At 60.4% G+C, this 21,125-nt stretch overlaps 1 protein-coding gene across 4 annotated transcripts in view; it reads right to left on the reverse strand.

Annotated features, from left to right (window-relative positions):
* The window catches only part of LOC141963093 (diacylglycerol kinase beta-like), a 29,400-nt gene continuing 8,275 nt past the window's right edge, over positions 1 to 21,125 (reverse strand). Inside the window, exons 3-26 of one of the 4 annotated variants that reach the window (XM_074912076.1) lie at positions 20,425 to 20,501; positions 18,924 to 19,089; positions 18,591 to 18,653; positions 17,877 to 18,116; positions 16,961 to 17,131; positions 16,131 to 16,180; positions 15,487 to 15,561; positions 15,255 to 15,374; positions 14,160 to 14,277; positions 13,894 to 13,982; positions 13,327 to 13,443; positions 13,101 to 13,199; positions 12,845 to 12,958; positions 12,675 to 12,748; positions 12,471 to 12,545; positions 12,298 to 12,383; positions 11,990 to 12,079; positions 11,406 to 11,566; positions 9,935 to 9,999; positions 8,956 to 9,046; positions 6,002 to 6,203; positions 4,372 to 4,492; positions 4,222 to 4,282; positions 1 to 3,666 (exon numbers count right to left, since the gene is read on the reverse strand). In XM_074912076.1, the coding sequence (XP_074768177.1) occupies positions 3,568 to 3,666; positions 4,222 to 4,282; positions 4,372 to 4,492; positions 6,002 to 6,203; positions 8,956 to 9,046; positions 9,935 to 9,999; positions 11,406 to 11,566; positions 11,990 to 12,079; positions 12,298 to 12,383; positions 12,471 to 12,545; positions 12,675 to 12,748; positions 12,845 to 12,958; positions 13,101 to 13,199; positions 13,327 to 13,443; positions 13,894 to 13,982; positions 14,160 to 14,277; positions 15,255 to 15,374; positions 15,487 to 15,561; positions 16,131 to 16,180; positions 16,961 to 17,131; positions 17,877 to 18,116; positions 18,591 to 18,653; positions 18,924 to 19,089; positions 20,425 to 20,501 (2,624 nt within the window). In that variant the 3' untranslated portion in view covers positions 1 to 3,567. Of the gene's footprint in view, positions 3,667 to 4,221; positions 4,283 to 4,371; positions 4,493 to 6,001; positions 6,204 to 8,955; positions 9,047 to 9,934; positions 10,000 to 11,405; positions 11,567 to 11,989; positions 12,080 to 12,297; positions 12,384 to 12,470; positions 12,546 to 12,674; positions 12,749 to 12,844; positions 12,959 to 13,100; positions 13,200 to 13,326; positions 13,444 to 13,893; positions 13,983 to 14,159; positions 14,278 to 15,254; positions 15,375 to 15,486; positions 15,562 to 16,130; positions 16,181 to 16,960; positions 17,132 to 17,876; positions 18,146 to 18,590; positions 18,654 to 18,923; positions 19,090 to 20,424; positions 20,502 to 21,125 lie in introns of those variants that run through there. The other 3 variants (XM_074912077.1, XM_074912078.1, XM_074912080.1) reach the window with 3 other exon arrangements.

Here is a 21,125-nt window from a genome sequence, read left to right on the forward strand (position 1 = left end):
AAAAACCCTGCAGGCTCCAAATTTAGCCAGTTGCAGCTCCCAACAAGTGCCGCTCCATTGCGCTGCCGCTGACAACATCCTGTCAGCCCCAGCACCTCCTGTTTGAGTCCCCAAAGGTGGGGACCCTGCACCCGCCTGGCCAGGAATTGGGGAACCCCAGTACACTCCAGGACCAGCCGAGTATTTCATCACCATCTTTATTTGAGGCAAGCCCACAGTAGTCCAGGTGTACATGGCAACACGCGCTACACTACAGACACCATTTCCATGCAGGCAACCACGGCTACGCACACAGCAGGAGGATGGGGCTGGCGCTGGGCCGGGACTCCCAGGGGAATGGGGTTCCCCCACTCTCAGGGGTCCCCCAGCATGGCACTGGCTCAGGGGGGCACTTGCACACTGGCATCAGCGCCTGGGGCAGGGGGTGCTTGGGGGCTCCCGCTCCATCCTGTGGCCTCTGGGGGATGAATGGGGCTGAGCTGGAGGACACCGAGAGGGATGGGGGAAGTTTCAGAGCCTTGCATGCCCTTGGCTGCGTGGCGTATTCCTCATCCGGACCCAGGGACAGCCGGGCAGGCATCCCAGCCCCTGTGTGTCCCCTCCTGGGCTGAAGGCCTTTGCACCTTTGGATTAAGGAGGTCGTTAGCTACCAGGCCCACTGAACCACAGCTTTGGCATGGCTGGAGCGGATGGAAGCTGCGTCCCCTGGGGGAGATGGCAGGGACTGTCTGACTGATCATCAGAAGAGGGTGTCTTACCAGAGCCCAGCACTCTTGGCAGACCAGTGCTGGTGTGCCATCATCCCACTGGCCCAGGGTGGTGGCCCTGAGCCCCCCACAGCTTTAAACTCAAACGAACACTCCTCGCCCCTGGCATGCTGCCAGACCCACGGGTGCAGGCATGGCGTGACGCCCGTTTTCTTCCCCCAGCTCCACCACCACCGATGGCAAACCACAGTAGAGGGACCTGAGTGCTGCTCTTTGCCCGGAACCCAGCAAACCGTGACCAGGTGCAAGGAGCAGGACTGTGGTGAAAACTGTTGCTGATTCCATGCAGGCACTTTCTAATCACAGCCCTGGGATAAAACCCCGGGTTGAGGTGAAGCAGGCAGGGAAATGGAGTCAAACCTGCTGCTATAAACGCTGCTGACCCCATGCGTTATCATCCCACGGATCAAACCCATCAGCCCGCCTGCCGGTGAAGCCCTGGAGATGGTTCACCCTCCCCAAGCGTGGGGGCTGCGAGGCACAGCTGCTGCTGGGGGTGGGGCTGGGGAAATGGAGGCTGCTGGTCCCTGGGTTTATTTGGCCTAGCTCCCATGTTTTCACCTGGCTACTCATTAACAGCCGCCCCGGGTGATGAGGAGGAGGAGGGCAGATTTATGCACCGCGGGTGGAGTGTGCCCATGTCCACAGGTCATGGCTCCGGTGAGCTGCGTTGAGCTCTGCACCCGCCGGCCAGGCCCGTGCTCACTCCTGCTCGCTTCGGGCGCAGACCCCCTCCTCCTGGCTGCTTGGCCGCCTCCGGTACTTTCCTATTCCTGGGCGTCATGTTGCGGATAGCTCCTCCCCGCCAGCTCGCCCTCGCCCTGCCTGGTGTTGGTGCTGAGGGCAGGAGGAGAGGGAGCTGTGGCAGCCCACCGGAGCCTCCTCCTGCGCCCTGGCTGAGGGATACTTGTGGGCTGGAGCCCAGGCTGGGGCTCTCCTGGGGCACTGCCGCCTCCTCCCATGTCAGCAGGGCCCTCCGGCTGCTGTCAGAAACTGCCTCAAGCTTCAACAGGCGCCTAACAACACTGTCCCTGCTTGGGGAGGGTGATGAACCCTGAAACTTAATGATGGCAGCACCCTCTGCACTGCTAGGGTGATACTATTCAAAGGGGACCTGCAGCATGAGGAGGGACCGGGCCTGTCCTGTCCTCCCTGGGTCAGCAGGGTGGCCTGTCCCATTGGGGCTCCCTGCCCTGTGGAGGGGCACAGCAGGGACAAGCAGTGGTTTTCCTATTTGCAGCAACATCCATGGGGTATGTGTCACTGGGCTTGTTCACAGCAGCACAGGGGCCTCCATCAGATCCAAAGGAGCTGCCTGAGAGCGGGGGCTCATTTGGGAGCCTGGTGTGCCCCCCCACAGGGCCACCCCAGGAGGCAGTGGGTGCCTGCAGAAGCAACCAGCACCCCTTTCCAAGGGCCGGTCCCGCCAACTTCTGGCTCCTGGGAGCACCATGAAGTGGGGCACGCATCCAGACCACCACCTCCTCCGTGCATTCCTCCATTTTCTGGTCTCTTTCACATCCTGGGGAGAAGCTGCGTCCCTCGGTCTGTCCCCATGCACCTGGTTGGGGACACATGGGTCCCCGGTCCGTCCCCCTGGCTGGACTCCAGCGGCCGGTTGGGTGAGGAGACAAGGAGCAGCGGGGTGGCGAGCGGTGGGTGCCCGTGCAGGCAGGGGGCTGGCAGCAGCATCTCCAAAGCTCCTCGGCTTTGGAGTGGGTCAGGGGAGACATGGCCATGCAGAAACTGAGGTGCAACAGCTCTTCCCCGCTCCCTGCAGCCATCCAGGGGCATCAGAGGCAGCACCGGTTGCTGCCAGGAGAGCACGGGCCTGGCAAAGCACATAAAATGTGTAAAAAAAGTGAGGTGGACACTTCCAAGTGAGAAGTGCTTCTGGATGTTTGTCCCCAGGGTCCCCAGCCCACGGTGCAGGCTGGCAGGCTTTAGGAGAGAGGAAAGTCCATGTGGAAGGAGGTGCCATGGGGGACAGCCAGCAGAGAAGGGATGTGGCATTCGTGGCCAACCCGGGCTCATAAAAAAAGGTGACCTCCAAGGTCCCCTCAAAGTTTGCTAAATAAATACATAAATATGAAGAAGAAGCTGAGAGCCGGGTTGTGGGAGTTTCCCAGGATTGGCAGCTCCCCTCAAAATCCATTTTTTGCCGTTTCCACGTAAAAACAGTCTCCTCCCATCCACCCTGCACTTGACCCCATGGCCCAGGCACTGTCTGTCCTCAACCTGTCGCACACCTCACGGCTCCCAGGGCTGGCAGCAAAGGCTGTCTTTGCATCTGCTTAAAACCCATTCCAGAAGTGCTAGCCGAAGGCATGGCAGAGACCGTCTCCTCTAGGCTAAGAAAATAAATAACTTCTCCAATGTGCAAGGGTTGGTGGACAGAAAGCCAGTGCAGCAAAACACTGAGTGTCCTTCGAGAGGATTAAAAATAAATAAGAGAAGCTTAGCGTTTTCTCAGGAGCACGTTCATCTGCAGCTCTGCCAGGGCGGGTGGGGGGTGTTATTTAAATAAAGAAAAAAAAAAACCCAACAGTCCTAGCGCTGCTCTTGTGAACGTGCTCCCCGTGCATCAGCTTGCCTTCGCCCACCGCTTCCATCCCGTCTGGAGAAGACGCTTGTGGTGGTTGGGAAGGAGCCTCCAAGACCTTCCCAGGACACATCATCCCCACCAGGTTTGAGGGGGTGTGTTCTCTCCCCACCACAGAGCAGAGATTTGGGAAACCCCCGCAGCGGGCAGGTGTCCGGGTTGCCGGGTGTCTCTGGGCCACGGCTCCTTGCATGCTGCTTAATCTCGAGTTCGGTTTCTCCTCTTCAGGAAAAAGAAGCTGCTCTTCTGTGGAGGGCCCAGCAGCATCGGCACTTGGCTTTTATGTGTAATTTTGACCTAAAAAGAAGTGAAAAACCCAGCTTAGTAGGGTCTCCTGGGCTCTGAGCCCTCCTGGGCATGCCCCAGCCCAGGGCGCGAGCCAGGAGCAGCTCAGCACTCAGCCTCGGGGCGAGGAGCCGCTGCCACCTCAAGCCGGGTCACTAAATGCTTTGCTGCACAGGAGCAAGAGCTCCAAAATTACACCCAGGCGGTGCTGGGACATACTTCTTCTGTGGCCAAGCTGCCTGCCACAGGTGAGGGACTGCACTGCAGCCCCCCCCCCCGGAAGGGATGCTGCTGTACCCACCCAGGCAAGGGATGAACGTGTCCCTGTCCCCAGAGCTCCCACGATGGCTTGCCATGAGTCCAGGGCCAGCTTGGGTGCAGACAGAAGTCGCAGGGGGCTCGGCTCTGCGGCCACCCACCAGCCTCCCTCCAACTCCAGAGGCTTTGTCACGCTGCACGGGGAGCTGAGTCTGTTGGCCGCGCTGCCAGCCCCTGCCCGCCCCATCCCGCCGTGCTGCCAGCCCCTGCCTGCTCCCACGCAGAGCTGTCCCCTCCCCAGGGACTCACGGTACAGGATGGCTGCATCCAGGGCTCCCCGTCCACCTGCATGGGCAGCAGCTTGGATGTCCTGCAAAGCACGAACAGGGGGGATGCAGGGTGACACAGGGACCAGCTTTCGCTGGCAGCCGGGCACTCAGCTGGGATGAGGACAAATACCTGATAGTGACAGACGAACACTGGGCCAGTCTCTTCCCAGCACTCTTCAGCCCCGTGTAGATCTGCCCCATCTCCATTGCGCCCTCCAGCCCCACCACCTCCAAGAGGTGGTCACTGAGGTCTGCAAGAGAGAGGGAACTGAGTTGGTCCCCCTGTCCCTGGGGATCCCCTGTCTTCTGCCATCATGTGAAACATCAGGGCCAGCACACCAAGGCTGCTGGCCACTCCGGAAAGCAGCGGGGCTGGTGGCACTGTGGGCATGTGTCCCGATGACCCCCATGCTCCAAGATGGGCATTTGCAGTGTTGAGCAACACTCCTGTCCAAAATCCTTGGTGCAAAAATAGTCCTGGTCTGAAACAGAGCCCGGTGCTGCACGGCTGCAGGGCAGCAGCCTGGATCCTCACCAGCTCTGCAACTGCTTTCTGCAGTGTTATATGAAATGGTGGCAGACACTCTCCCTAGGGTGCTCTGGGGCACTGCGGCCCCTCCACCCCGCCCTGGGAGCTGACATGCACAGCAGAATCCTCACTGGGAGGGACCTGCTTAAATCCCAGGGCACTGCTGCTTTTCCCAGCTCCTCCTGCTCTGCTGGGCCCCCAGCAAAGGTGCCCAACACCAGGCCACTCACTCCACCTCTAACTTCCTTCAGGGTCCTCTTTCACCCATGGTGGAAACCCCCACCTGGAGAAGCCTGTCGAGCCCCTCCATGCCCTCCTGCCTGCAAGCAGGGACGTGCCCAGGGAACTGACCCCACCACCTCTCACCACCCTTTGGAATTGGCCTCTGCTCTGCCCTGCTCCCTGCTGCCCATTCCCACCAGCTCACCTGGCGCGGGACAGCCGGTGACAGCCTGGTGACACCGCCATCCTGGCAGCCTCGTGGTAGCAGGGCTGTGTCCCACCCCAATCCCAGGCTGCCGGAGGTGGTGGGTGGAAAATGCAGGCACCTGGCCTAGAAAACTGGGCTGCTTTCTAACGCACCGTTCTCTGCTGGGGAACCCTGCCAGCACTTTGGGCTGCCTGTGCCCGTGCCCATGGTGGCCGCAGCAGTGAGTGCGAGGTGCTGGCCAGGGCACAGTGCAAGTGCTGTGCTGTTCCCAAAAGCCTGCAGCCAGGCTGGCGGTGCTGATGCGCAGCCTGCGAGGATGCTCATAAAAGCCGTCAGTGCCAGCTCTGCAGCTCCGCTGCCGGCTCCTCCTCTGCAGCAGCGGGTGCCCGGCCCCGCAGCGGCTGCCTGCCAGTCCCGCAGGGTGCCGGGGGCTGCCCAGCCTCACGACAGCAGGTGAGGGGTCCCACATGGGCACCCACTGAGCCACGACCCCCAAAGGGTGAGGGTAGAGGTGGGTGGCAGGGAGTGGGCGCCACGTCGTCTCTGGCCACCGTGGCATGGCATGACCAGTCCCGAGAAATGCAATGCTGGGCCGTACACAGGCGGGCAGAGCCACCCTCCTTTGCCAGCTTGGACAGACTGTTGTTGGGGGTCACACTGGCATTCCAAAAGATGATAGCAACCCCTTCAGTGCCGTTGCTCCGGCGCCACGTGCACTGAACCACAGACAGAACCGTCGGCCGCCCAGCTCCCTCGCGCTAACCCCACACACCCCACAAACTGCCAGGCCCCGCTGCTCACCCTGGACACAGAACTTGAGCTCCTTGGCATCGGTGACCACTGTGGCATGCAGCTTCTCCGGCGCTTTCTTGCCCAGCCGGTTGTAACTGCGCTGCTTCTTGGTCTCGCCCCAGAGGTTGGAGCCTCCGTACATGCTGGGTATGTTGAGGACGGCGATGCCCTCCAGGGACGCGTTGCTCAGGTCTAGCAGGGTCCCGTCGCACTGCCGGGCATGCGGGCAGCGTCAGGCTGGGGGGCTGGGGGGAGTTGGAGCCCAGCCACCTCCTCTCCCCACCAGCCTGCGGAAGGAGCAGGGCTCCCCGAGCACAGTATGCCGCTGGACAGTCCCCAGAGCAAACCTGCCCCAGGGGGCCACCGGCAGCCCTGGGGCAGCTGGGGCTGGAGATGCAAACAAATACTCTCTGACTTAGCATTTCTAGGGCTGACACCCACCACCACCCCTTCCTCGTGCTGCTTTCCCCTCTATTTCAATATGAATTTTACTACACGTCCAAGGCGACAGTTTTGAAAACCAAATTCCCGTGAGACCACATAAAACTTCAGCCAGGCTTGGTTCCTGCAACTTAAAATAGGATGTGATACCACCACAGCCCTGGAGCGACCTCCATGCAAGCATCTCCAGCATACGCTTCCCCACCTCCCCTCATTCAAATTGACTCAAAGAATGAGAAAGTTTGGCTGCTCAAAAACTAACTCAAACCAGTTTGTCTTCAAGCACAATTTGGAAACTAGAAATTAGGCTGGAAGGAAATGATAAGAAAGGTGTCAGAGGAAAAAACGTCAGGTTTTGGAGGGAAAACCACAAGGCAGCACACTTGTGTGTGGCACAGCTTCACTGTTGTACAGCAGGACTGCCCCAGATGAAAATTTCCTGTAAAAGGTAAAACATCTGTTGCTTGGAGCTTTTCCACAGGACTGGAAGCAGCAGCCATGCAAATGCTTTCTTAACTTTGGGTCTTCTCACTCTCACGCTGCCTGGATGACACTGGATCCCCTTTCTAGATACCCCTGGAGGAAGCAGCCACTTTCCCATTCAATGCTATTTTCTCTAGAGCATCTGTATTTTCCTTTCTGCATCTGCTCTCTACCTGCCATGCTACGCTTCAGCAAATACCAGTGCATTTTTTTCTTCGCATTAAGGTCATGCAACGGCATTTCTGCTCCCTCTTGTTTTACCGAGAGGAATGCAAACAGGCTGACAAACCCCCACTGCTGCTTTGACTCCAGTTGTTTTCCTCTAGCAAAGAGTGAAGGTCTTAAGATTATTTTTAATGCACTGTTGGCAAGTGCTGAGCATGCCGGCCGCACGTATGTGGAGCTGGGTGCGCACATGAGCAAGCATCTCTGTATGTTCAGATCTGTTCTGCCTCCCCTGATGCTCCAAGATCTTATTTTTAGCCCTGCCTTGAAAGCAAAAGGCAGGAATCTTCTGGTTTGGGAATGAAGAGCTGTCTCTCCAAGGCTTGTAAAGATGTAAATCCTTTCGTTCTCAATACATCTTAATGATATTATGATTTGTAGGAACAGAAAAGACCCTAACGCTGTGAGCAGCGGTACTGAGCGAGAGAGCTCAGATTCATCACAGGATGGACAAGACCTCCCAGACGTGGCTGGAACGAGTGTTGCCCCCGGCTGCAGGCGGTGGGTACCGGCCCGGCCGCGGTGGGATGGGAGCGAGCTGCCCGCCCGGGCTGTGGGATTGCCGGGGATGCTGCCGAAGCCCGTTCCTGCACGGGGGCGTGCGGAGCGGGCAGGACCACAGCTGCCCACGCCTGCCCACACACACGCATGCAGGGAGCGATTTCTGCCTGCGTAGCCCTCCCCTGTTAGTGTGCCAGCGAGCTACAATGGGCTCTTTGAGCAGGGGCAGCTGACGGCGCACTGGCAGCGATGCTGGAAGTAGAAAATTTGCAGCTGGGAAAAAAGCAAATTCATTTCCAGGAGCTGTAGGGGAACGAGTGCCAATTTCCAAAACAAAACTGCCATTTCTCTGCAAGGCTGACAGTTGCCTGGGAGCCGGAGGGAGGACAGGCTGCCGCTTTCAACTTCAAATACTGCAGGATTAACACTTTCCTGCTGGCACGGCCCAGGTGGTGCCAGCGACACTTGGCGGGCTGCGCACGGAGCCCCTCGCACCTCGCGCCCACCTCCGGCAGCGTCAAACCCCACGGGCGTGGGCCTTGTCCACCCCAGGACGCTGGTGGCCGGCGGAGGGGCCGAGATGGCTGTGCCTCTGTTCTGCCCCTTCCCACCAGCTGCTGAGGGCACAGCTACGCCCTTCAGGCTTTGGGAAGAGCCGAAACTCCCCGCCTAGAAACAGGCTTCAAAGGCCCTCTGCCCGCGGCTGCCTGCGCCACATGGTCAGGTCCCGGGGCTCTGCCTGCTCTCTGCCTGCACGCTGCCAGTGACGCTGCACCCACTGCCTTGTCAGACCCACACCAGCCCTTTGCAGCAAGCGACGTTTTTTCCCCCTCGCCCTCAAGCCTAAGTTATAAAAGGGTCATTTATCCAGCGATAAGGAGAGGCGGAAGTTTGCAGCAAAGCGCGGCCCAAACCCCCCAGCGCGAGCAGAGAAATGACAGTGCTCTTAGCAACCGCGCGCCCTCCTCCCCGCTCTAATTAAAGGCTGTTTCCATGTCATCCAACGAGGGCTGGGAGCAGACGCGGAGTTTACAGAAAGAATATTCCAGGCACGCTCTCAAATACAGCTGGAAAGGGGGAAGAATACAGGGCTATTCTTCTGCCTGCAGCTGGCCGGCTTTGCAGCAAGTGACACACGGTGGAAGAGCGGGTCCTGCCAGCCACCGCATCCTCCTGCCACCGAAAAGGGCCAAAGCTGTCACAGCACCCTCTCCCTGGACAGCCAAAAGCCCTGCCTGAGGGACCCAGGGGTGACATCTCCCCAAAAACCTCTGTGCTGCAGCTGGAGCCAGGGACCATCCTGGGAAACCCACCTCCACCTCAACGTAGTCGTGGAGCTTCTTGCAGGTGGCCGCAAAAGTCTCCGACGTCCCGAATTCAAAGTACCACAGCTTGTTCTTCATCCTGGGGGCACAGAGACGTGTCAGCATCCCACTCTGAAGCAGTGCTTTGCCCAGCGACCCCCAGCCCAGCCAGGATGGGCTGCCAGAGCCTTTCCAGAGCCATTGCGATGGGGACGCAAGCCATCAATGGGGACACAAGCCATCGTGGGGAGGGACTGCTGGCATCATGGCCCCGGGAAGCTGTGCTGTGGGACAGGGGGTGGCTCTGACACCCTGAAACGGGCAGGATGTGGGTGCTGGGTGGTCCCTCCGCATGGGACGGGGTGTTTCCACCGGCTCTTAGCAGAGCTCAGTGTGGGCTATCATCTCTTGACGGGGCTTCTGGGGATGGATAACCCATGGAGGGGATGTCCTCCACCTCAGCACCCTGCCTCACACCCTCCCAGCACCCTGCCAGGCAGCTTCTGACCACTCCTCCCCGGCATCAATCGCTGCACCAGGCTTTGAGGAGGAGCTGTAAGCCAAGGGGACTTGAATTTCGGAGTGGAGACAGATGTTTGGGTCCATTCGGGGATTTTCTAGCAGGTATTTCTGAACATGGGGACAGGGGTCGCAGGCCATGGCTCCTGCTGCCATCACATCTTTTCCATGCACCCCAAGCACAGCGGCAGCGAGCTGCGACCTGCTGCCTGCCCTGCCCTCACTGCCTGGCCTGCTCCTGCCGGTCCTGGAATTCAGTGCTAATTATAAAGCATGAATGAATGTAATTGGGTGCACGGCCAAGTTTGAGCAGCCTGCCGCACTGCACGGGGCCCTAGGGAGCACCCCAGGCCCCCACCCCTCCGGCCACGCCTGGCACATCCCCGGCATGTCCTGTCGGTGCAGTGTACGGCAATGGTGGGTCATCCCCCCACACCCAGGTTTTGGGGGGACCACGGGCAGCCCTTACCTGCTGTTGAATTTCTCAGGGTGCTTTTCTCGCATGATGTGGAAGCGGTGGGCGATGGAGGCATCCTGTGGGGAGAGGAAGTGCAGAGGTGCTGGCGGAGGGAAATAGAAACCCCACTCTGTGCCACGGGGGCGTGCTCCGGGATAGGGGCTCAGCTCTTCGCCCACACCACCGGTCCCCGTGGCACAGGGACACAGTGCGGGGGCCATGCCGAGGTGACAGAGGCATCCTCAGCCAGGCTGCTCGTGAAGCACTGAACTGGCTTGTTAAGCGAGACATAATTAGTGCATTTGGCTTCCGTCCCTCATCACAGGGGCTCTGCATGGAGGTGATGCTGAGGGAGGGAGAAAGGGCAGGCTGCGGGGTTCCAGGGAGACCCCAAGACCCTGCAACCTGACAGCTCCCCTGGCAGGGTGGCAGCTCTTCTGAAACCCATCGCAACCTCTCCTATGCAGGGTGGGGGGTGTTTAAGCCTCAGAAGCTGTCATCAGATGCCACCCACAGTGACAGACCCTGGCATGAGCAGGAGCTGATGTGACCCATGCCGTGGTGGTACCGCTTGGTCACCCATGGCCTGGGACAAAAATGCTGCGAGCCCTCAGGAAGAGAAGTGCTTTCTACTTGGCTATTTCCCCAAAGCCCTGTTGCTCCCACGATCGGTCCTGGAGCTGGGGAAAGCGCCTGTGGCACAGGCTGCCATCCTCCCTGGGTTCTCTAACTGCCCTGGGTTAGGAAAACACAGGGGAACGCAGGTCCAAGCACCAAAGCAGGGCTTTGCTGATGGGTGCCACCTCGGCAAAAGCTTCAGGTGGGGTGTCCAGCAGATCTCAACCTGTCCTTGGGACCCCAAACTTCCCTGAACCTCCTTTAAGCTCCTCACACACTTGCTCTTGTAACATTCCTAGCTGGGAAGAGAGATTTCATGCCTGTTTATGCATTTAAGTGTTGCTTAATTACAATTAAACCAGAAAAACAATGCCAGGAGATGGAGGGAGGTTGGGAATGTGGGCAAGGAAGAGCAGGGAGAGTCCCAGCTTGGGACTTAACATCATCAGGAACCAGCTCCTGCCCCTGCTCCTGGGAATTAACTTGGAAGAGGGCTCAGGGTGAGTCTAGGAGGAGACAGGGAGGGAAGCGTGGGGGGCTGGTATCCCTCGCGTGCACCCGCTGGGTTGGATCACTCCAGCGACTTCACAGCACCACTCCGCTGGTGGGAAATGCCCCTGGGCATCCACTGATCTGGGTGGGTTTGAGGCTGTGGCTGTGCTGGGGACCCAGGTGACAGATCCCCTGCTCTGCTGGCCTCCAGAGCCCTTCCCTCCGCTTTCCCATGGCTGGGGGGGCTCCGGTGGGCATGGCACAGTCTGGGCACCGGTCGCTAGCCCTGCGCTGTGCTGCTCTCTCCAGCTAAAATGCGTGTGTGCTCACTCTGGGCTGCCCTCAGGATCCATCCCCGCCCCACAGCACTCACCACCCCGATGGAGAAGTAGTTGTTGATGATGGTGGATGGGACAGGGTCTCCATTGGCCTCTGGGTCGCTGGGAATGACGTCTATCTGCCAGCGGTCCAGCAGCACCTCCGTGCTGTGCTCAATGTCTTTCAGGACCTTCATCAGGTTGCCTCCCTCATAGCCTGGAAGGGAAAGAAGGTGGGTGTCAGAGGAGGATGAGGGAGGCCGAAGGGGAGTGCAGCATGTCACGTGTGGCCAGAGGTAGTTGGGTGCTGAGCGCCCAGGGGAGCCTGGGGCTGCTGCTGCAGCACCAGCGAGATGCCCAGCTCAACCCTGCTGTGGTGGCAGAGATTTCAGCTAATGGCATGGCTCACCCAGATGAAAAAGGTTGTTGGGCAGGACCTGGCTGGTGGGTGTTTAGAAGCAGTGGCTGCTTTTTTTGGAAGGGGTTAGAGGTACCATCAGGAAGCACCAGGGCCGAGATGCAGCCCCGAGCCTCATCCCAAGAGCCCTGGACCCTCCCTCCCCCAGGACAGCACCCACCCAGCCACACTGGATGGTCCTTACGGGCTGGACCCCCCCAGGTGATGCTTGTTCGGCCTTACCTCCTCCCCAGCGCAGGCACCGGGCCAGGTCATTGCCTGTTCCCAGGGGCAGGACGGCCACTGGCGGGTGCTTCACCAAGTTCGCCTTGTCTGGAATTCAAGGGGAAAGAGAGGTTTGGGGCTGAAAGGGCTCATCCCTGCTCCTCTCCATGTCCCTCCTCAACTGGCACTCTGGGGGAGAGCGGGGGATGATGCTGTTGGCAGAACCCCTGCCCTGCTCTCGCCAGGGGAATACTGGAAACTCATAGCAGATTGCCAAGGATGTGGGTGGATGATGCTCTACGGGAGCACGGCTGCTCCTCGCTCACCTATGCAGTCCAGGATCCAGCCCACCGTGCCATCCCCTCCGCAGGCCAGGACGCGGAAATCCGGAGTGTCCCGAAAGAAGCTCAGCCTGGAGAAAGCCAGGAGAGACAAGGGTGACTTGGGGGAGCGGGGGCCGGTGGGAAGGGACAGGGGATTGGCCACAGCATCTCCATACCCTGGCGTGGGCCCGCCGCGGTCCAGGTTGTACACTTGGCGTGGGTTGAGAAGGTAGTGAAATTTCCGGAGGACCCTAGGAAAATTGAGGAGTGAGGGATGCCACGGAGGCAAGTTCCCGTCCAGGAGAGGTGCTGGAGCAACCCGAGGGACCGACAGCCCCCAACCCCAGGGGGATGCTCTCTGTGGTCAGGGCCCCACCTACCGCTCCCCTTGCCTTCCTCCACTCTTGGGGTTCACAAGCACGAGGAGGGGGTGCGTCCCGGGCCGGGGGCTGATCTGGAGGGCAGAAAGCATGGCTGCGAATGCTCAGCCACTGCGGGCTCGGCATGCACCCAGGGCAGAGCTTGCCGGCTGCCTGGCACGGGAACCTACCTGCAGACCTTGCCCGTCCACCGTGGTGGAGTTGAACTTGAAGCCCTGGTTGTCCTCGGGGCTGGTGCTGGCAGGGGAGTCACTCTCCGATCTCTGGCAGTGGGACTGCCTGTCCTTTGGGGGACAGAGGCATGGATGCGCCTGTGCCCCGAGAAGGCGGCGTCGGCAGCCGGGGGTGGCAGGTTGGCCACAGCGATGTCCCGCTGGGTCCCTGCTGCATCCCTGCCGCTCGGCCCCAAGGAGCAGGGGCACTTACCAGGACGACAGGGCAGATGTAGGAAGGCAGCAAGATGTGGTCCCGCAGTGGGCCCCCGTCACACTCCGGCTTCACGTGGGAGGCACATTTGTTGTGGAGCTGGAGGGGCCAGAAGGAAGGGACATTGGGCAGGGGACACCTGGCCACTTGTGAGCCTCTCCCCCAGGGCTGCTGCGCGGGGAGCACTGCAGGATGCACCTCCAGCCCCCCATTCCCGCATACTCACGGTGATTTGGCACCAGACACAGTGCAGGCCGGTGATGCCCTGGTAGCATTTGATGCTCTTGTGGCATCTGTCGCACTTGACGGGGGAATTGCCCTCGATCCAGGTGTGCTGCATCACCTGCAGGGGGTGAGGCGGCGCACTGCGGGCACCACACGCACCGACCTGCCAGCATCTCCTCCCCACTAAGGGCTGCAGCCGTGATTTCGGCGGGTGGCTTGTTATGCAGGGGTGCTGACTGATCCAAAGCCCTCACCAGGCCGCCTCCCCTCCCTGCTGTATCATGCAGCACACTGGGGACACCCATTCCCCACCTGAAGCCTGGGCAAACCTCAGGGCCAGGGGTCCTGCGGGTCCCCAGGGGCTGGAGATGGGGCCCACCCTGCCAGGTTCTGGATGTTGGGAATAGCCATGAGCTGCTGCCTAGAATCCGAGGGGCAAATCCCAGGGGAAAAAGTCATGGGGAACCAGGGCAGGAGACCAAGGGGCCAGCTGCTGGTGGTGGTGGTCTCTCAGGGAGGGCTCCATGGGAGAATCACTGGCTCAGAAATGCACCAGCTGCCTACTCACAGTCGTGTTTCTCTTGGATTTCACGTAGGTGCTGATGCAGGAGGCGATATCTTTGGACACACACCTCTCGTGGACGGTGTACTTACAGACTGGTGGGAGAGAAGAAGGTGGTGAGCATCACTGCCCGGCACAGGCGCTGCCCCCACCCCACTCACCCTGCAGTACCCACAGGACTCAGCACCGACGGGGACCAGTCCCCCCCTTCCTGGGGCACAGGGATGGGGTGGGAGCTGCCAGCCTGGGCATATGGGGAGGCCAGGACTCACAGGAGCAGCAGAGGCCCTGCTTGCGGACCCCCAGCAGCATGGTGCGGCAGAAGTTGCAGTAGGCAGGTTTCTTGAAGTGCTTCAGCCTCCAGGCATGCTGCCCGTCATCCTTCACGTTCTGCGGGGCAGGAGACTGGGGGTGAGGGGGTTACTCCTCGCTGGGGATCCCAGCCCACTCATTCCACCACTTTTAGCAGATTTTTGCCCCGTAAAAGCCCCCATTGCATCTGTGGGAGTTCACTCCCAGCGGGACCATGGGCTCCCCTTCTCCCTGGTGTTCCCCCGAGCATCTCTGCTGCCACATCCCCATGCTCTGCAGGCACGTCTGGCTCCTGGCACTCCTGGCACCGAGCCCCGGCTCCCCACAGCCCTTTGTCACAGCCTAGCCGTGGGGATGCTCTACTGGTCACTGATGGGAAGGTGACTCCACATCTGGGGCCAGGCCACTGCCACCATGGGGTGACCAAAGCAAGCCTCTTACATCTGGGTCCAGGCATGAGTGCTTTGCAGAAGCCACTTAAAATTCCCCATTTGCTTGAATCTTCCTGCCAGAAAACCTCCCCTAGACCCACTCCCTCTCCATGGAAAGCAAACACCAGCATGGGCACCGGGGAGCAAAACGCCAGATTTTCCCTGCACACTATTACCTGATGGTTGGTGATGCACCGTGATGAAATGAAGCCCAAAATGATGAAAAACACAGGGAAATATGGGGGGATTCAAACCACCCCATCTCTGCTCTTTGAAGCTCACCTCAGGAGAGGAGCTGTCATTTTAGGTGCTCATCTTATTTTTTTGATTAAATATTCATCGAACTGTGGTGTGCTACAATAGCAAGGAGCGAGCCCAGCCTGCTTGGGTACAGCAGCTGGCAAGAACTGCAGCTCAGAACTGAGCCGGGGGGTGAAAACCAGTCAGCAGGGTGGGGGTGTCTGCAGGGGCTGGCGGCAGTGCGGTGCCAGAGGGGTGCGCGGCCGGTTGCCGTGGGTAGGGTGCCCTCCCGTGGTCCTTGCACACCCTCCACTGCTGCCAGCCCTGGGCTCTCCTCCAGGAGCGAGCAGGGCAGCTGAAGCAGGTCCTGGCACAGGCACTCACCGTCTCCATCCCCAGCAGGACCAGCAAGGGGATGGTGGTCATGCCACCCCGGATCCACTCCTCCAGCGTCACAGTCCCATCGTGGTTGTAGTCAATCTCCTCCATCATCGCCTTCAAGATCTGGAGGAGGGAGGAGACACGGTGACACAGCGAAGTCACCCAGGAACCGCAGCCACCAGCTCCAGCCAAGAGCCCCCGCAGCCCCCCAGCTGCCCCTGGCCCCGGCACTCACGGGCTTCAGCTCGGTGGAATCCCACTCCAGGTACTCGGCCACGTGCACCATCTGGTTGATGATACGATCCAGCTCCTGAGCACAGACAGACAGCAGTGCCCGGTGCTTAGGCACGGCTTTGGGCACCAAGCGGGGTCGTATCACGTCTGTGTCCCGATACACCCAAGGCTGCACTGGGCCCCCGCCCGCACGGGGGGCCAGCAACACCCCATTTCTCAGTGCATGATGAGTGCTGCTTTCTCCTCTGAAAATCTGCCAGAGAATCTGCAGTGGGTTTTCCCTTGGAAAAACTGCTCTGATAAAACAGATTTTTTATTTGCAACGAGTTTCAAGGGAGATACCCAAAGGACAGAGAGCAAACATCCCAAGTGGGGGGAGTTGTGCACGATTTTTCCTTTTCTGAAACACTGTGACCTGATGTAGAGCTACAATTACTGGTGGGTGGATTTCTTCTAGCTGCGGCTGGATGTTGCAGAGCTGGCATGCGTCCCTCAGCCCCACAGTCCAGCACCACAGAAAACACTGCTGCCTTCCTCCTCCTTTCCCATATATCCCTGTCGAGCTTGGAGTGTCTCACTGGGGAAGTGACACCCCAAAAGGGCCCCCCAAGTGGTCCTGGCTTTCTCTCCTGAGGGAAGGCTTACCGAGTTGTCCAGGAGGCCGTTTCCATCAGTGTCGTAGAGACGAAACATAACTGAGGGAGAAGAGAAACCAGCTGCTGGCTAGAGCCCAGCCCCAGGCAGCCTGGGCAGCCGGTGCCGGGGCTGCCGGGGCTGTGTGGCGGGAGCTGCCCCGCGCCAGCTCAGCCCGGGCGAGACATGGCCCAAGCCTGGACTGGGCTGCAGGGTGCTGGAGCACAGCCACAGCCCCTGCTGCTGCCCCTCTGCCAGACACGGGTGCTGGCAGGCAGGAGCAGGGGTGCAATGCTGAGAGGGTTTTCCAAGTGGTTTTAACGTTTCGGCATTAAAAAGCAAGCAGGAGCATCCAGCCCTGCCCCCTCCTGGGATGAACTCCCCAGGCAATGTCTCCAGCCACCGGTCCCCTCTCCATACGGTGTGGAGCGGCTGAGGGAACTGGAGGAGTTTAGTCTGGAGGAGGCTGAGGGGAGACCTCCTGGCCCTCTACAGCTCCCTGACAGGAGGGTGCAGAGAGGGGGGATGAGTCTCTGGAGCCAAGGAGCCAGCGCCAGGCCCCGAGGGAATGGCCTCAAGCTGCCCAGGGCAGGGTCAGGCTGGCTCTGAGGCAGGATTTCTGTGCAGAAGGGGCTGTTGGGCGTTGGAATGGGCTGCCCAGGGCAGGGGGGGAGTCCCCATCCCTGGAGGGGTTGGAGAGTCGGGCTGAGCCAGCGCTGAGGGATCTGGGGGAGTTGGGAACAGTCAGGCTGAGGGTCATGGTTGGACTGGAGGAGCTTCAAGGGCTTTTCCAACTCAGATGATTCTGTGACCACAGCCCGTGACCCCAGAGTCCCACTTACATTCCAGCTTGTCCTCTGCCCGTCCCCTCTCCAGCAGGGACAGGTAACAGACGATGTCCTTCAGGTGAACCACCTGGGCCATGGGGGTGGGGGGCGGTGGGGGGGCAGCTTTCAGGGAGCTGTGGCTCTTCCTCAGGCTGAAGGGTAACCTCTTCTCCACACTCCTTGTGCCTGCAGGCGGGGAGAGAAGGATGAAGGCCACACACAAGAGGACAGGGGGTTGTCCCCAGCGAGGACATGGGGCTGGCAGCACATAACTCCAGTTCAGGGCCCCATTCAGTGTGGGGGAAGCAAGAGGTGGAGGATGTGGGGCTGGGGGCCATCGCAGGAGCAGGGCTGGGCACTGCCAGTCAGTCCCTGGGGCACAGAGCCCTGCACCTCTGGCACTGCCGGTGCGGGCAGGATGAGCCGTGGGAGCCCGCAGGGACATGCCCTGCCAGGAACATGCACCCAGCCAGAAGGCATAAGAAGCTGGGTGGGCAGCAGGGTGGCTCACCGCCGTGCCGGGACAGCCCATGCTCACGGCTGCCCGCACTGGAGGCAGACTTTAGCAGATGGCTGCTGCTCACGGAGGGGCCGCTGCCAGCGCTCCCCTCGGTGGTGGCTGGCAGGAGCCAGGCTGGAGGCAGCCATGACTCACGGCTCCGATCCCCCCTCGCTGGGAGCTGCTGCCAGGTAATTAAGATGTTGACTGACGGGCACTCTGCGGGGTGGGACCGGTGGCTTCAGTTTGCAAAGTAAAGGTGTCAAGACACCAGGAACCTGTTGAGTTTGGAAGGTCACCACCACCACGCTGGGGACCCAATCAGCTGCACCACTGGGGCAAGGAGCGGCTCCACAGCTTGGGAAATCGGGGGGGGGGGGGGGGGGAGCTTGTCACTGCCCATTTTCCCTGTGGAGCCCTAGCCAAGCTCACCTGGTGACTGAGGGCTGAGCAGGGACCCAGAAGAGATCTTTGAAGAGCCTGAGGAGTTGTGAGCAGAAGGGGTGCCAGTGGTGGACTTCTGGGAGGATGACCTGGACCAGCTGGGAGAGGCGTTGGGGATCGATGCTGGGGTGAGGGATGCTGGCTGGGGCTCAGCTGTGTTGCTGTGGCAGCTCTTGGGCTCCGGAGTGTGTCGTCCCAGGGCACTTAGGACCGTTTTCCCATTGATCCCTGCAAAGCAGACACCAGGGTGCCTGTGCCTGGCAAGCCCCTTCCTCCAGGAGCCATGGCTGTGTGCCGGTCACTCTACTGGGGATCCTCTTTGCTTCCCCAAAGCAGGCTGGCATCCCGGCCCCCGGGGTCTCTGAGGGGCACCACAGGCAGCCCCTCACTCTCCTGCCTGGCCCAGCAGCTCCCAGCAGTGCTCCCCTCCCTGGGTGCTGGCTGACACAGTGCTTGGGACCAGGCAGGGAGGACGTGGTCCCCCACCACTGGCCAGAGCTGCTCCCGAGCCCCGATGCAACAGCTGAGTGCCCCGGGAGGGGGTACTCCTTGTTCTTTTGCAGTTTATAGTCCTTTCAGCAGATGTCTCCACGCGCTGCGAATCCACCCAGGCAGGGGCCGGGGGAGGCAGGAGCTGGGTGCATGGCACATGTCCCCTGCTCCGGGTGCAGTCACCTGCTCGGTGGCCACCCGCACCGGTACCTGTGACAGGGGCACAGGCCACCTCGGTCTGGATGGAGATGCCAGCATCAAGAGACTTGGGCTCTGAACACTCAGAGGAAAAGGAGGAATCAGTGTAATGGTGCCCTGTGTGTTCCCACCCTGGGGAAAGCCCTCTCCTCTCCAGAGCAGCACAGAGTCCCTGTGACCCTGTCCATCAGCTGAGACAGAGCTGGGCTGTATGCTGGCCCCAATGCCACCCACTGTGGGTGCCACCCCCCAAGCTTCGTCCCCATGAGGTAGCGTGGGAGTGAGCCCGATGTGCCACCGTGCCTCGGCGTCCCTGGCTGGGTGACAGGAACAGGGCTGGCTCACCGAGGGTGTTGATCTGTGAGATACCGGGGCTCTGGCGCTGGGTCTCGGGGGAGGCTTGGCATATCTTACGCTTGAAGGAGGTGAAGAGGTGTTTGCAAAGCTCCTCGGGCACGTCTGCCTCCAGGTAGGTCTTCATGAAGAGGCGAAAGCCCTCGTAGTCGATGGGCTGGGGAGGGGACAGAGGAGGCTGCTGTTGGTGCCCCAGGCACACCACCGTAGGGGTGCAGAGCTGCTGACGAGATGGAGTCCATGCCCTGGGCCCTCCTCACTGAGCCCTCCATCAGCACAGAGACCATAAAACCCCTGACTTCCCTGATCCCAGCAGTGGGGGGGACCCACAGATAGGAGGGCCAGAAATCCCCTGTGCTGTCTGGCTGCTGGGGCCAGCATGGCCGAGCCAGGCCAGTGGAATTCAGAGCAGGGGTGGGAGCCACGGCAGCCAGGGGAGTGGCAGGGAAGGGCAGAGCTGCAGTGGGACTGCGCCTGGGGGCAGCAGGGCAGCAGCCAGCTGGCCTGCCTGGGGGGTCTGCGGAGCCCTGCATGGCGGGCAGCTCGCTGGAGGGGCAGGAGGCTCTGATGGAGCTGGGTGCTCGGCTCTCAGCAAATGGTTGAGGAACTAAATACAGACCTTCTGGCACAGCCAAAGGCAGCTGGGGGTGCTGGAGGCAGAGGGGTGTAACAAGCTGTGCTCTGAAAGCCTCCAGGGAAGGGCACGAAGCAGCGGGACTCTCCAGCCCACCCCCAGACCCTGGGGACCTATCATCCTCCCAGTGGCTCCTCGCCTCCCCCTTCACCACTGGGCATCCCCATCCCATCAGGACATTGCCTTCCCAATGGCTTTTGTGGCCCCAGCTGGAGTGAGGGTCCTGTGGTGCCCTTGAATAGCTGGGTAGTTTTGTTGCCCCTCCTTGCCATGTTCAGCCCACTAATTTTTCTCGTTTTGCCTCATTTCTAGTGATTGCAGCCCCTGCGAAAAGCTCTGTCCTGCTGGCACACTAATAGGTCTCTCTGAAAGCACCACTTGGAAAAAATAACTCTAGCCTTCCACAAGCGAGAGTGAGAAGGCACAGGGCCTTCCCCTGTCCCCACGCTGGCAACAGCAAAATCATTTGATTCTGGGGGAAGAGAGAGTAAATTCCTCCTGGCTTCTGCCTAGCAAGGTGATGCTCCAAAGCATCCTCAGCCAGGCAGCCTGCAGCCAGCGCGGGCCGGCAGCACGGCCACGGCTCCTGGCGGCGCCAGGGGGATGGGCTGGGATGCCCATGCAGCAAACCCGGGGTGGCCGGAGGGCGACGTGCCTGGGGGCTGGCAAAGATGCTCCCCATCTGTGGGGGCATTTTTCCCAGTCCTGGGAGCATGACGGTGAGGAGAGGTGGGGGGCAGACAGCCAGACCTGCCTTCTCTCAGCTGCTTTTAGCTGCCGGAGCTGGGCTGGGGGGGCTGGCGGGGGGCCGGGAGCTGCCAGCGGCATGGGGGGAGACTGGAGGGGACAGGGGCATACCTGTTCGGGGTTGTACCTCGCGAGGACGCCATCCCCGTGGAACTCCTCCAGGACATCCTTGAGTTTCTTGGTGGAGTCTGAGGAGACAAAGGCATTGCACTGAGCACGGTGCCCCCTTTGCCGTTAGACCACCAGCAGGATGGTGGAGACAAGTTTATCTGCTGGATATACAATTTCTGGTTCATTCCATGCCCGGGAAGGGGTCGCCCGTGCCCTGCTTTCTGCCCCCACCTTTGGAGAACAGAGTATATATGTAAAGCTGGCTGGCAGGGATGGGCCTTCTTCCTCCTACCTATATGAAAATAAACGCAGACCCAGAGCGAAGCAGTGGCGCTGAGCAAGGAAAGCCCGGGCCAGCCCCGGGCCCGGCTGCCCCAGGGGTGATGCTGAGCACAAAGCCTGGCTGTCCCTGCCCCAGCCCCTCCGCAGGGGCTTTGGAGGGCTGCCCCTGTGCTGAGAGCTGGTGCCTGCCAGCACTCCCTCGGCAGCCCGAGCCGTCCCCAGAGCCTGCCCTGGGCTGCCCACCAGCATCTCCAGGAGGTGTCAGGAGGAAGAAATAGAACAGTATTTCTCTGTTATTCTTCCACACAAATAGTAAATGGTCCGTGAGTTTCCCTGGCTGGGCAAACTCAGGGCTGGAGGGACATCAGTCCTTCCAAAAGAGAGAAATAAGGGAAAACTGGGAAAAAAGCTCAAGGGGA

This window comes from Athene noctua, chromosome 8 (genome assembly GCF_965140245.1).
Source record: "Athene noctua chromosome 8, bAthNoc1.hap1.1, whole genome shotgun sequence".
Lineage (NCBI taxonomy): Eukaryota > Metazoa > Chordata > Aves > Strigiformes > Strigidae > Athene > Athene noctua.